Raw genomic sequence first — 12268 nt, 5'->3', positions numbered from 1 at the left:
TCTGTGCTCTGCATCTATGAGACGATCCCATGGCCTTGCTTTCAGGGTAAATGGAGCCGAACCAACCATGCTCTCCCAGGCTCTGGGTTTGGGCCCTACAGCACCTCAGGCAGGCGCCCACAAAGTGGCAAGCGGGGATACCACATGGGAGCCTGGCTAGCTTTCTGAGACTCCAAAGGGGACTGAGCCAAGGAATTTCCCCCAAGTTGAGGAAGTCCTGGGCACTGGCCCCATCCCACAACACCTGAGGACCGAGTCAGACTTGCAACCTGTGGAAGTGCAGGAAAGTAAATGCGGATGTTTACAGCCCTGAGTTCGTGAGATTTGTGGCAGAGCAATAGAAAGCGCAGAGTAAAACCCACGCTCGGGAATGGCCGCTGTTTCGTCGGGCTATCAAATGGACTTTACAGCGCATTTATTTAGTTGTTGGCGGCTTATCTGCTTCCCACCGTTAATGCTGTGGATTCCCAGTGATGGCCCCTTTCATCTCCAATATGGGTGATTTGTGACTCCCAGCATTCAGAGCCACCTTTCCGTTTCACTGATCTTTCTCTATACTTTTTTGTTTTCAACTTTATTGGTTTCTTTTTTTAAACTAATTTATAAAATTACCATTGACTTTTAATGTATTAATGAGCCATAGGTTATAATCATTTTATTAATTTTTTTTTGACACAGGGTTTCTGTGTTGTGTAGCCCTGGCTGTCCTGGAACTCACTCTGTAGACCAGGCTAGCCTCTGCTCACAGGGGTCCACCTGTCTTAGCTCTCCCCAAGTGCTGGGATAAAGGTGTGCCGCCGCCACCCAGCACCATTTAATTTATAACAGAGACCGTTTTAGCCCCAGCTGAGCATGTTTGTGATTCCCATGGGTCCCGGGCGGGCCTGGCCCCTCCCCTCCTCACATGCTCTGCTCCCGCCCACCCCGCGGAGCCTGCCTTGCTCAGCACAGGCCCGACCCACACCAGCGAGCCAGAATGTGTGTGCAAGAGGTGAATGGGCAAAGGAGGGGCATCAGGACGAGGGCATGGTCCAAGACACGGTGACAGGACACTGGATCACCTGGTCCTGGTGACACACGTGGCTGCACGCTAGGCAGCCCTTCTCACCACTTCCTCCGCAACTCCAAATGTGGCTTTCTCAAGTGAGCCCTCTCCACCTTACCTGGGCAATTCTATTCTTCAAGCCTCATCTCAGCTTGGGCATCATGGGTGTCTGAGGGCCTTCTTATGACCGTTCATCTCAGGACAGGACCATACAGTTTGGACTAAGAACTGAATATGCAAGTGAATTAATAAAAACCAAGCTTCCTGAGGAATGGGGTGACCTTGGCTCACCCCCCCACACACACACACTGCAGACCACCTCCACTGTGGCCCAACACTGTGGCTCCCCACATTGCAGCCCATCCAACACTGTGGCCCCCCGACACTGTGGCTCCTCCCCACTGTGCCCCCACACTGCGACCCCCCACACTTTGGCCCACCCCACACCATGGCCCAACCCATACTGCGCCCACCCCCTCCACTGCAGCCCCCCACTGCAGCCTTTCATCCTCACTTGGAAGCAGCAGCCCAGATACTAACCATCGGTGTAGAGGAGCTCAAGCTCCAGGAGGTCAGACCACGTGACAGAGATGGGAGTTTTACTCCAGTTTTGGTGGTCGCAGCCTTGCTAAAATTCACACACCTTGAGTCCTGGCCATGCTCCCTGGCTACCAATCCCAGGACAGCACTGAAAGGCAAGGCAAAGCAAGGAGCTTTTTGTAGAGCTGAAGACCCAATGCTGGCCAGGGTAACAGACAAGAAACAACCCATGAAGCCTGAGCCAGAACCCTGGCTCCCCGCTCTGAGCCATGAGACAAAACCCTGGCTCCCCGCTCTGAGCCAGGAGATGACCTGGGTGATGCCAAGCAGATTGCAAACTAAGCTCACCTCCAGTGAGGCTTTAAGGGGGATAACTGGGTGGGGTGAGCCCATGGCTCCGCAGCCTAGCAGGACCCCGCCCCTTACTGCAATCCCCAGGAGCTATTTCCCTGCCCCCAGCTATATCACAACCCCAGCTGCTCTGGAGACACAGGCGTGCTGATCTGCATCATCCACGAGGGTAGAAGGGACAGCGGGGACCTAAACCAAGTGGTGACACTCTCTTCATGGCAACCCCTTCCATATGCCAGACCAGCAGGCAGGGCTTGTGGAGTATGCTACCACAGGGGCCTGGCTGGGGCTCCCTACAGCCCCCTATTCCGGCCAGCTCTGTTCCAGCCCCTGTCTCGCTCCTTTCTAAAACCCACTCCCAGGCACTCTGACCACATTTCCAAAGTGCCACTTGACCTGGCCACGGCCAGGCTGCTGTACAGCCTTCTGAAGCATGCCTTGCTTGCAGCTGAGGCAGCAGTGCTGTTCTCCCAACCCTGCTTCCTGTGACCACAGGTATGGTCTCAGTGTCCACTCAGGCAGTACACACAGGCTCCCCAAGTCACTGTTCCTCTGGGAAATGCAATACCACAGTTCTGGGTCTTTAAAGCCAAAAGGCAGTGGTCCCCATGGCTGGCAGACTGAATTCTGATTCCCACGGTGGACGCGGCCTTCCCAAAGACCAGTTGCTGCTCTGATGACCACAGTCATCCCTGCTTCTTTGTGGCTAACTTGGGCAGAGGAGGGCTGAGAGGAAGACCAGGAAAGGAACTGCAAGGGGCGAGACCACCGCTTACCCTTCCTTTCTCTGGGTCTGTGAAGCTGAGCTTTCTAAACCAACAGTGACCTCCCCAGCTTCCCTTCCTGGGGATGGAGGCCTCAGGAGCCAGCAGGAGCCAGCCTTTGGAGCACTGGGAAAGACTGAAAAACAAACTCACCAGAATCCAAATCAGGAAAGCCCAGAACTGGGGTTGCCATGGCAACTTGCAGCAGGCTCCCAGCTGGCACGAAGCCTCTCTGGGTGGGGGAGTCTAGACTTGCCAGGCTGGGTTTGCCCCTCCTTAGACTTACCCTTGGCACTGGAGGCAAGGGCACAGATGGGGCACGTTTGCCTTATTTAGTAGCCAAGCAGGCCTGGCTCGTCTGGGCATCCCGTTAGCTGATACAAGATGACTTCTCTCCCAGATCAGTGCCCGCATGCAAGGGCCACCCAGGATCCTCCCACCGTGCGGATACCACAGTCCATGTGGGGATGCCCTCAGGCCTCACCAGTACCAGTGACCTTTGACCCAGGGAAAGGCACAATGAGATGATCCTCACGGCCTCCTCATGGACTGAACAGAAAAGCGACAGCATGGGTGCCCAGTGCGGTGCGATGCCTTATGCGTGTTCTCCGGTGTTACTAACACTGCTCCCTGTAATCTGAGAGGTTAGATGACTTTCAAAGTGAAACAGCCAGAGGTTGCCAACTCTCAGACAGGCCTTTCTTGAGAAGTCTGATACTGGAAGCCCTGGGTTGATCAACATGTCACTAGAGGCCCATCACCAGTGGCTCACAGAACTCTCCTCAGGCCCCCTGATGTGCACAGACAAAGAGACACACCATGTCTTCATGTCTCTGTTTAATGACCAAGCCAGCTCTGCCCAGATAAAGCTCATGCCCCAGCAGGGAAGCCCTCCTCCTGGGTGATGTCCCCGGAAGAGCGCACCCAAGTGCTCACTTGCACCGTCCCAGTCCACTCCTGGAACCAGTGTGGCAGCCTCATCTCAGCTCCTTTAACAAGCTGTTGATGGAGGCCAACAGTTCCCGGAAGTAGCCGTCATCTTCACCTTCTTGGAGTTCCAGGGAGGCCAGTGCTTGGTACTCTGCCTGGAGACTGTTTAGTGTCCTGCTGAGCTGGACGTCCTGACGGTAGCGGTCCCGGCAGGTGGCCAGGAGGGCGCCCAGCGTCTGCAGCACCTTCTCCCGAGCGTCATGCTCTGGAAGTGCCAGGAGGCGGGCAGTGATCTCACACCAGCCTTGTTCCCGCAAGCCCGGCAGGAGGTGAACCTGGCGATACTGCTGCAGTTTCTCTGGGGATGAACCCTGGGTCAGCTCTGCCTCCTCTTCAGCAAACATCTGTGCAGTCGGGGACAGGGTGGGTGAGAACAGGCAGCAGTCACCTGCGTTGGGCTGCTCTTCCCATCAGGAGATGCTTAGCTATTTCTATATGAATCTGGGCTACCAGGGGCCTCCTGGGAGGCAGTCAACTAGCCTCCTGGCTTTTCATATACTCCCTCAACCATCTGTGTGTGCATGTGTAGGCATGTATCTACACAGAAGCCCAGACACCAAGATGCTGCCCCCGGAAGAGGCTCCCCAATGCTGAGGCAGAGGAGGAAAACCTGGGTTAGCTGTGGAGTCAAAGCCTTGAGGTAGACATGGTAATCTATCCAAACAAGCTTATGACTCGCATCCTTAGGTCATTATGGAATACCCGCCCCATGTCTGCTTACAGTTCTTACTTCCTTAGGAACCACATGAGGTCCTGAAGTCCCCTGGCTCAGGGTCATCACTGTCCTCCCTGCAGGAGAATAGCTGGATCCATAGCATTTACAGAGGGGACACCAGAGGAAAGAGGTCTGTTCCTCCCTGGCAGTGTCAGAGGGCAAGCTCTCCTCTGGGCCTGCTGGCCCTCCTCTTACAATGCCAAATGAAAAGCCTTACTACTTGGCTCTGAGAGAGAGAAAGGAGTAGAGAGAGGGGGAAAGAGAGAGAGAGAAAGTGGGAGAGGAAGAGAGAGAAGAGGAGAAAGAGGAAGAGAAAGGAGAGAGGAAAAGACAGAAGAGAGAGATGGAGAGAGGGAGGAGAGACCCACTGCTTAGAGGAAATATTGGGGGGGTGGGGAGGCCTGCAGCTTCCAATGGTAAATGAGCATCAAAAGCCCAGGATCAGGCATCCGACCCCACAAGTCAGCAATGGGCACAGAGGCTAAGAAGAGAGCCCCACGGCAGAGGTTAAGAATCCAGGCCTACTTCTCCTCAAAAAGGCTTAGAAAAACCAAAGTGGACTGGGCACCAAGTCTCCCGCAAGTAACAAACCACAGGAGTCCATCCTGAGCCCTTTCTCAGAGCCAAAGCTCCCAGAGGAAGTGTGTTCAGGTTTCTGGAGCCCCAGAGTTAGCACCAGCCCAGCCTAGCCCTGGTCTTCTGGCTGCTGAATGGCTCCCAAGCTCTGCTGCTCATCCCTCCTACGCCTTCCTCAATGCCTGACTGCCTGCACACTTGGCACTCACCATTGCTAGCACCTCCTCCCTTCCCACCAGCCCTCGGGATCCAGCTGAGCTGTCATGTCTCATAACATCCTCTTTGATACACATCTTTGCTATCCATCCGTCCATCTGTCTGTCCATCCATCCATTCTGTCCCAAATGCTGGACAGAAAGAAGCATTTGGGAGGGTACTTTGGTCAAATGACCAGAAGTGAACACAAAGCAAAATGAAGGGAGGGCACAGCAGGTGCGGGCACTCACCTTCTCGGTGACCAGGTCATACAGCAGGGTGACCACACGCACGGCCAGTACCTTCTCATTCTTCTCTTGCACGAGACTCCTGAGGACCTGCAGCCCCCCGAGCTTCAGGAACTGTTGCTGGGCATAGGGGAAGTGGCGCAGCAGGGAACACAGTGCAAACAGGACCTGGGCGGCACAGGCTGGGGATAAGTGAGAGTCACACAGATCTGTACTAATTCTAAGGCACAGAAAAAGCAGTCAAGATCAACCAGTGACCCAGCCCAGCCTTCCTCCTTCCTGGCTTCTTTATTCCCCTGGGTCCATCTGTACTTCAGAACTCAGGGTAATGGAAGCCACTTAACAAAACTAAGCAGGCGAACAGTGGACAAAGAGCACAGCTCAGGGGGCGGCGGGGGGGGGGGGATGCAAGTCCATCAGGCCACAGCTAGACCCAGGCCTCCAGATGACATGGCCATCTGCTTTAGGTGGTGTGAGCTCTCCTTGACACCAGTGCACAGTGCTCAGGCCCCTATGTATGGCATAAGTTGGAAGGAGTCTTTCCCCTTCAGGCCCGACAGGTGTGCTGGACACTGGGCAAGGGCAAGAGACAGGGCCTTGCCTTCTTCTTGGCGGTGAGAGGCTGCTCTGTGGCCAGGATGACCAGTAGCTTCTGCAGAGCTCCGCCTTCGATGGCTTCCACCTGGACCTTCGGATTGCTGCGGGGAGAAGCACAAGACACTGATACTGGGCCAGGCAGTGGTGGTGCACACCTTTTATCCCTGCACTCAGGAGATGAAGCAGGCAGATCTCTGAGTTCAAGACCAGCCTGGTCTACACAGTGAGTTCCAGGACAGCCAAGGCTATACAGAGAAATCCTGTATCAAAAAACCTAAAAAACCAAAACCCAACCCAAACCAAAATAATAACAAACAAACAAAAACCCACAAACACCACCGGAAAAAACAAAAAACAAAAATGGGCTACTTCATTGGGCCCAGGGTCCAGGGACGGAGCTGGGCCTAATACCACACCGACCTCCCTGGGAAGAGTCAGGGAGCACAAGGATGGCCCTTTTCCTGAACAAGGATTACTCAGCTGGGTAAAGGGGGATGAATGAGTGTGGATCCACCGGGGTACAACGGGCTAAGGCAGAGATGAGAGGGCCAAGGGCCGCATGCCAGCCTGCTGCTCCCCAGAAGCCAATAGACTAGGCACTCTAGGACAGAAATCTCTTTTCCCACCATCAGACCATTCTGAAACTGGTATGAAGCTAGGTTTGGGAGCTCCGTCCATCTCCCGTGACCCAGGTGGCCACACACCAGGGAGAACCAGAACTAGTTCTGCTCTCTATGTACAGAGCTGGAGGCCAGGCCCATCCTCCACCCATGCAGCACTCAGAATCTGCTAGAACATCATTTGGGAAGAAGCAGAGCACAAGAGACTAAAGTCTCTGAATACAAAGCAGATCTTCGTGCGGGCTCTGCTGGAGCAGTTACTGTGACTTTCCTGTCCCCAGGTTCTCCGTGCTCAGCTCAGAGCCTGCCACACTGAATGCCTAACAACACACTAGGGAACGGACAGACAGGACACCACCACTAATAGACCCAGCACAGCGCAGGCAACTCTCACCCGAAACCCACTCTGGGCTGAGAATCTGTGAGGGGCTGAAGAGACGGCTCAGCGCTAACAGCTCCAGCTTCCCTTGCGGAGAGCCAGGCTCGGTTCCCAGCCCCTGCCTAGCAGTTCATGCCTACAACTTCAGTTCCAGGGCATCCTTCAGTTTCTGGTCTCCAGGGACTATTTATACATGTTGTGCACAATATGCATGCAGTCGGTCACACATATACAGAAAATAAATAAATAAACAAATAAATAAATCCTTATATTTCAATTCCATATCCCAGCTCTCCTGGATATAAGGAGGGTACCAGGCAGGGGGGCATGCTGGGAAGCCCAGATAAAGATATACTTTTACATTTTTCTTTCTTTTCTCCCTTTCTTTTTGAGACAGGGTCTCTCTACAGACCTGGTACTCACTATACAGACCAGACTGGCCTGAATTCACAGAGAGCCACCTGACTCTGGGTTACTGGTGTGCGCCACCATGTCTAGCACATTCCTTGTGTACTTTATGTTTTTAGTTTGCGGCACTGTCTCGGGCTCTTGAATGCTGGGATTGCACACATGCACCATGGTCCTTAGGTTTCTAAGATCACAAGCACAGAAACCTATACATTCAAGTTTTTAGCAAGTTCAGGGCTCTCCCACTCAGAGGCCCAAGCAGGGGTCCCCTGAAAATAGAAGTGTCAAGCTGAAGGTCAGATAGTCACACACACCCTATCAGCTCATGAAGGTGTATGAAAATCTCGTAAGTCTTTGGCTAGCTCAAGTTCATCATGGGGCACCAGCAGCCTGGAACCTCCAAAGCACCTGGCCTCCCAAACTCTGACTTCCTTGCCAGGCAGTCTCACAGTGTCCCAACAGTGTGGTGGGGCACAGAGAAGCAAGGACAAGTTGGAAGCAGTCAGCGTCTGTTCTGGTCCAGAGTTCAGAGAAAGGGGGAAAACTTGTACACAACACTGCAGCCCTCACAAGGGGCCCAGCACACAACTGGTAATCCCAAAGCTGGGCAGATGGAATGCTAGGGTCAAGTCCTCCCCTCAATGGCCCCTTCTGCTCCTGCCAGGAAGCAGCTTCAAGGCTGAGAGCAGACCTAGCTACACACGGTTTTCCTTCATACTCCCTTCTGGCTCCGCCCATCGGAAAGATGTATGGAGAGTGCTGAGTGGTCCCACGGCAGCTCCATCCTTGGGCATAGGGAGCAGCCTGGAGGAGAAATGGAGATGTCCCTGGAGATGGCAGGCAGTCTGTGCAGGGGCCTGGGGCGGGGCTTGTTCCCTGCCTCATCCCCCCTGCTTGAGACAGGCAGCTGCTTCATCAATGGGAGTTAATTAGGGCATTTCTGTCATGTGGCTAAGGACATTCGCCCCCAACAGACAGGGTCTATGAAAAGAAGACAGCCGTGCTGGAAATTCACTGACATCAAACGCTGCCTCCCAAAGAAGGGGGGCAGTGAGATCTGACAGTGTATCAGCCCTAGAAAGCACCTCTGAGGTGCCCCATCCCCGCGGGCCCTCTGAAGATGGCAAACAAAATCTATCACAAAATCCACTGTTAGGGTCTTAGCAGATCAAGCACGGCTAAGCATGAGAACCCTTCCATGTCACGCTGGAAGCAGAACAAAGAATTCACTTCTCAGGTAAGCTGCCATAGACCGAGAACTACCCAATCACGCCACCAGAGTCCGGCTTTCCTAGGGAGCAAAGTCCATTTAGAGCAGGAGGGAACAGGCTCCAAACACAGGGATGAAAATCAGAGAGAAAGAAAGCTGGAGGGCTTCTCAGGAAGTAGACAGGAGGACTAGACACAGTTACACATGTGCCTGTGGCAAGACGTGGCATGGGCAGCCGCGTCTCCAAATTGAATAGGTGTCTGCACCAGCTCTGGGCCAGGTCCCACAAAACACCTCCTAAAGGCGGTTAGTGCTTTCCAGGCAAAGAGTTTGAGGAAGCAAAAAGGGGCAAGGTTGGGTCCGAGGTTTCCAGTGGCTTTAGGCTGTGCAGACAGCAGGATGGCTGTGCGGACAGCAGACACTGTGCTGCTGCTCCAGAACAGCCCTTCTCTCCAGGCACCCCAGTTACAGGCCCTCATCATTCACAGCCATGTGTTTGGGGGCGGGGGGCGGGGGAGATGCCTACATAGCTCAGACCAAGTTCTAAGAACATGTGAGGGCCCAGGCCTGCAGGACAGTCAGAGAGAATCTGTTAACAGTGGCTGGACCTGGACAAGTCCCTTGATGGTGTCCTCCCCTGGTAATCCGAGCTGGGGCTACCTCACATTAGAGACAGAATGACTAATGCTAAACCATGTGTATACCAAGACTATACCATAGTGGACTCGTTTCACAAGGAGACCTGACCAAATTCTTGAGAGCAGAGCTGCGTCCATGCCAGCCCCAGCCCCAGCCCTCTCAGTCCACGGGCTCCGGACCAGAGTTCTGCCCGAGCCCGGAGGAGGTGAGTTCTGGTGGCTGGAAGGTGGTGTTCTACAAAGGGCATCTGAGTATGTTCAAAGGCTGCAGCCTTCCTTGCCCTTTACTGTGCTCAAAGTCAACAGGAGGACACTGGGGACGGAGCTCGTCTACGATGCTGCTAAGCGGGCTAAACTGAACAAATACCATTAGCACTTGGATTGTTGGGGCACTCACAATCAGCGAGTCAGCTGGCTGTGTGCGGAGGGCAGCAGCAGCTGTGGCTCTTTAAGTCTTAAATGGGACAGGCAGGGAGAAGGGTGGATCTGAGCTGGAAGTGATTGCATTTGCTAAAACCAAACAGGTGACAGCAATATGTCAACTTGCCAAGGGCCACTGGTCATATTTTAGCTAAGCTGATCAACTGGCTACCTGTGAGGTAAAGACCTGACTTCAAGAGCAGCCGGCGGGGCCAGAGACCCTGTGAGAACACTGCCTGACACAGGTCTCGGGCCTGCATTTTCTAGCCTTCACCTTCAGGACGAACTGCATGACTTTCAGGCCCAAGTAAAATATGAAAATGTGGGCTCTTTCAGAGAGTATCCATTTCAAGGAGGTTCCAGCAGAACTGGGTCAAATGTGGGGTTCTGTGCTACTGCACTGGTCTTCAGGCCGCTGTGGGGTACACAGAAACCCTGCTGGGGATAATCTGACCGGAAGTCAAATGTGGATCTGTGAAAAGGAAGAAAACGTGGAGGAGGCAGAAGTCTGGGATGAGAAATGGGGGAGGCTGACAAACTGGATGGGGCCAGGAAATGCTCAGGTAAAAACCTGGAGCAGAGCTTGCAGCTACCAGATTACCAGATGGAGTGTGGGCTCGTGGGCTCTGGGCATGTCCGAGGGCAGCAGGCACACACCAGGGCTCTGGACATGTCCGTAGGGAACTGGGCACACGCAGGGCACTGAGCATACACCAGAGGAAAGTGCTGTCTTATGGGGTGTCAGAAGCAGGGCAAACATTTCTTCTTTCCACTGTGCTCTAGAGTCCAGAGAAGACACCATGTAGTAGGGCAAACATCTGGGGTGGCTGTCCCGGTCTGGACCTGCATGGTTTTGCAGAGAGGAAGATTCTTTCTCTGGTATCCTCACTGGTCTAAGCCTGATGCCTGGCTTGAGCATCTACGAGGCCCCATTTGCAGCATGTGCCGTCCTGTGAATGTGGGAAGCAGGAGGAGCCATGCATGCCAGTTAGGGACAAGTTAGGTGTGTAACCACTCACACCGGATACAGTCACCTGGGACATCTTTTTTTTTGTATGTCATTTCAGATGAGACACTACAAATTACAGAAAAATAAGTCAGGCACAGAGGCTTGTACCATGATCCCAGCACCCAGGGATTAAGGGCAAAAGGGCCCTTTGAACTCACAGGTTCAAGGTTCCATTTCAAAACAACAGCAACAACAAACAGAAAAGTAATTTCTTTTGGTTTAGTTTTTCGAGACAGGGTTTCTCTGTGTAGTCTTGGCTGTCCTACAACTTGCTTTGTAGACCAGGCTGGCCTTGAACTCACAGAGGTCCGCCTGCCTCTGCCTCCTGGTGCTGGGAATAAAAGTGTGAGCCACTACCACCTGACTCAGAAAAATAATTTACAGAAAAACCACTCATCCTGTCCCTTGGCCCTACCACCTGTGGTGGGTGAGGGAACTGACCCCCCCTTATCAGCTGCAGCATTCGGGGAAGTGGGCCCCACACGTCACCAGGGCAGCCCAGTGGAGCTGACTCTGCTGACAGGGTGCCAGTGAACCACCCAAGAACGTGAGCACGGGAGAGCTGTTCCTGTCCCTCATCTGCCATACGGTGACGTGGGCCTGTGGCAGGTAGGAGAGCTGTCCCTGCCCCTCACCAGCTGCAGCACTCAGGAGAGTGGCCCCTGTCCCTTGCCTGGGCAACAGAGCAGAGCTGGCCCTTTTGGTCCAGGTGTAGGAGAACTGGCCCCACCCCTTGCTCATCACTGCAAGGGGTGAAAGAACCAGAGCAATGCTGGAGGGCTGGCCAACCCTGTAATTATCCAGGCCCACCCCAGCATCCCCCATCTGATCTGCTGGAGCATGTGAAGGGACCGGTCCTGCAGACCCAGAGCTGCAGGATCTCCACGACACAGGGCAACAGGATACCCAAGAGGAGTCCCAGTGAGGGCCCAGCGTCAATAGTGTAGCAGAAACCAGAGGCCTCGAACCAGAATAGGGGCTCTTTGCAATGAACACTTGCAAGTAAAGATACGTGGACAAAGGGGTTACTGTGTGACTCACTGTATCACACTACAGATTCCATGAGAAACTGAGATTGATTTTTCTCTCTTTTTTCTCTTAAATTTAATTGGGGGAGGAAGGTTACGAGGGCAGAGGGCAGACATGAAGGGGTGGGGAAATGAATAGAAGAGATGCATGATGTGAAAGGCACAGAGAACAAATCAAAAGGAAGTTAGAAATAATAACAAGAGAAAAAGCTCCAACCAGTCCTCTAGCTGTTACTGTTATCACATTAGCCTCCTCCTTCCTCCCCAGCTCTCCCACTTGTTTTCAGTGCTGGGGACCAAGCCCGGGGCCTTGCACATGCTCAACAAAAGCAAGTTGTACCTAGTACCTCTCTCTAGGGACATTTGCACGGAACCTTCCCAGTCATCTGAGAGCAGATGTGATGCCCGTTTACTACTGAACACAGCGGAACAGGTTTCTGAAGAACAGACAGCACGAAGCCAGGTCAGGAAGCTAACAGTGACTCAGCCATTGACACGGCGTTTGGTTTTTGCCAACCACCCCAGGTCCAGTCTG

General features: G+C 53.5%; 1 protein-coding gene across 4 annotated transcripts in view; it reads right to left on the bottom strand.

Moving 5' to 3' along the window:
* Positions 1–3524: 3524 nt before the first annotated feature.
* The window catches only part of Sil1 (SIL1 nucleotide exchange factor), a 244298-nt gene continuing 235554 nt past the window's right edge, over positions 3525–12268 (bottom strand). For all 4 annotated transcript variants that reach the window (XM_057789291.1, XM_057789290.1, XM_057789292.1 and 1 more), the window contains 3 exons: positions 6026–6122; positions 5428–5592; positions 3525–4034 (listed from right to left, as the gene is read on the bottom strand). In XM_057789291.1, the coding sequence (XP_057645274.1) occupies positions 3678–4034; positions 5428–5592; positions 6026–6122 (619 nt within the window). In that variant the 3' untranslated portion in view covers positions 3525–3677. The remainder of the gene's footprint in view (positions 4035–5427; positions 5593–6025; positions 6123–12268) is intronic.

Source organism: Chionomys nivalis, chromosome 14, assembly GCF_950005125.1.
Source record: "Chionomys nivalis chromosome 14, mChiNiv1.1, whole genome shotgun sequence".
NCBI classification, from domain to species: domain Eukaryota; kingdom Metazoa; phylum Chordata; class Mammalia; order Rodentia; family Cricetidae; genus Chionomys; species Chionomys nivalis.
This window is presented reverse-complemented; position numbering and strand designations above follow the sequence as displayed.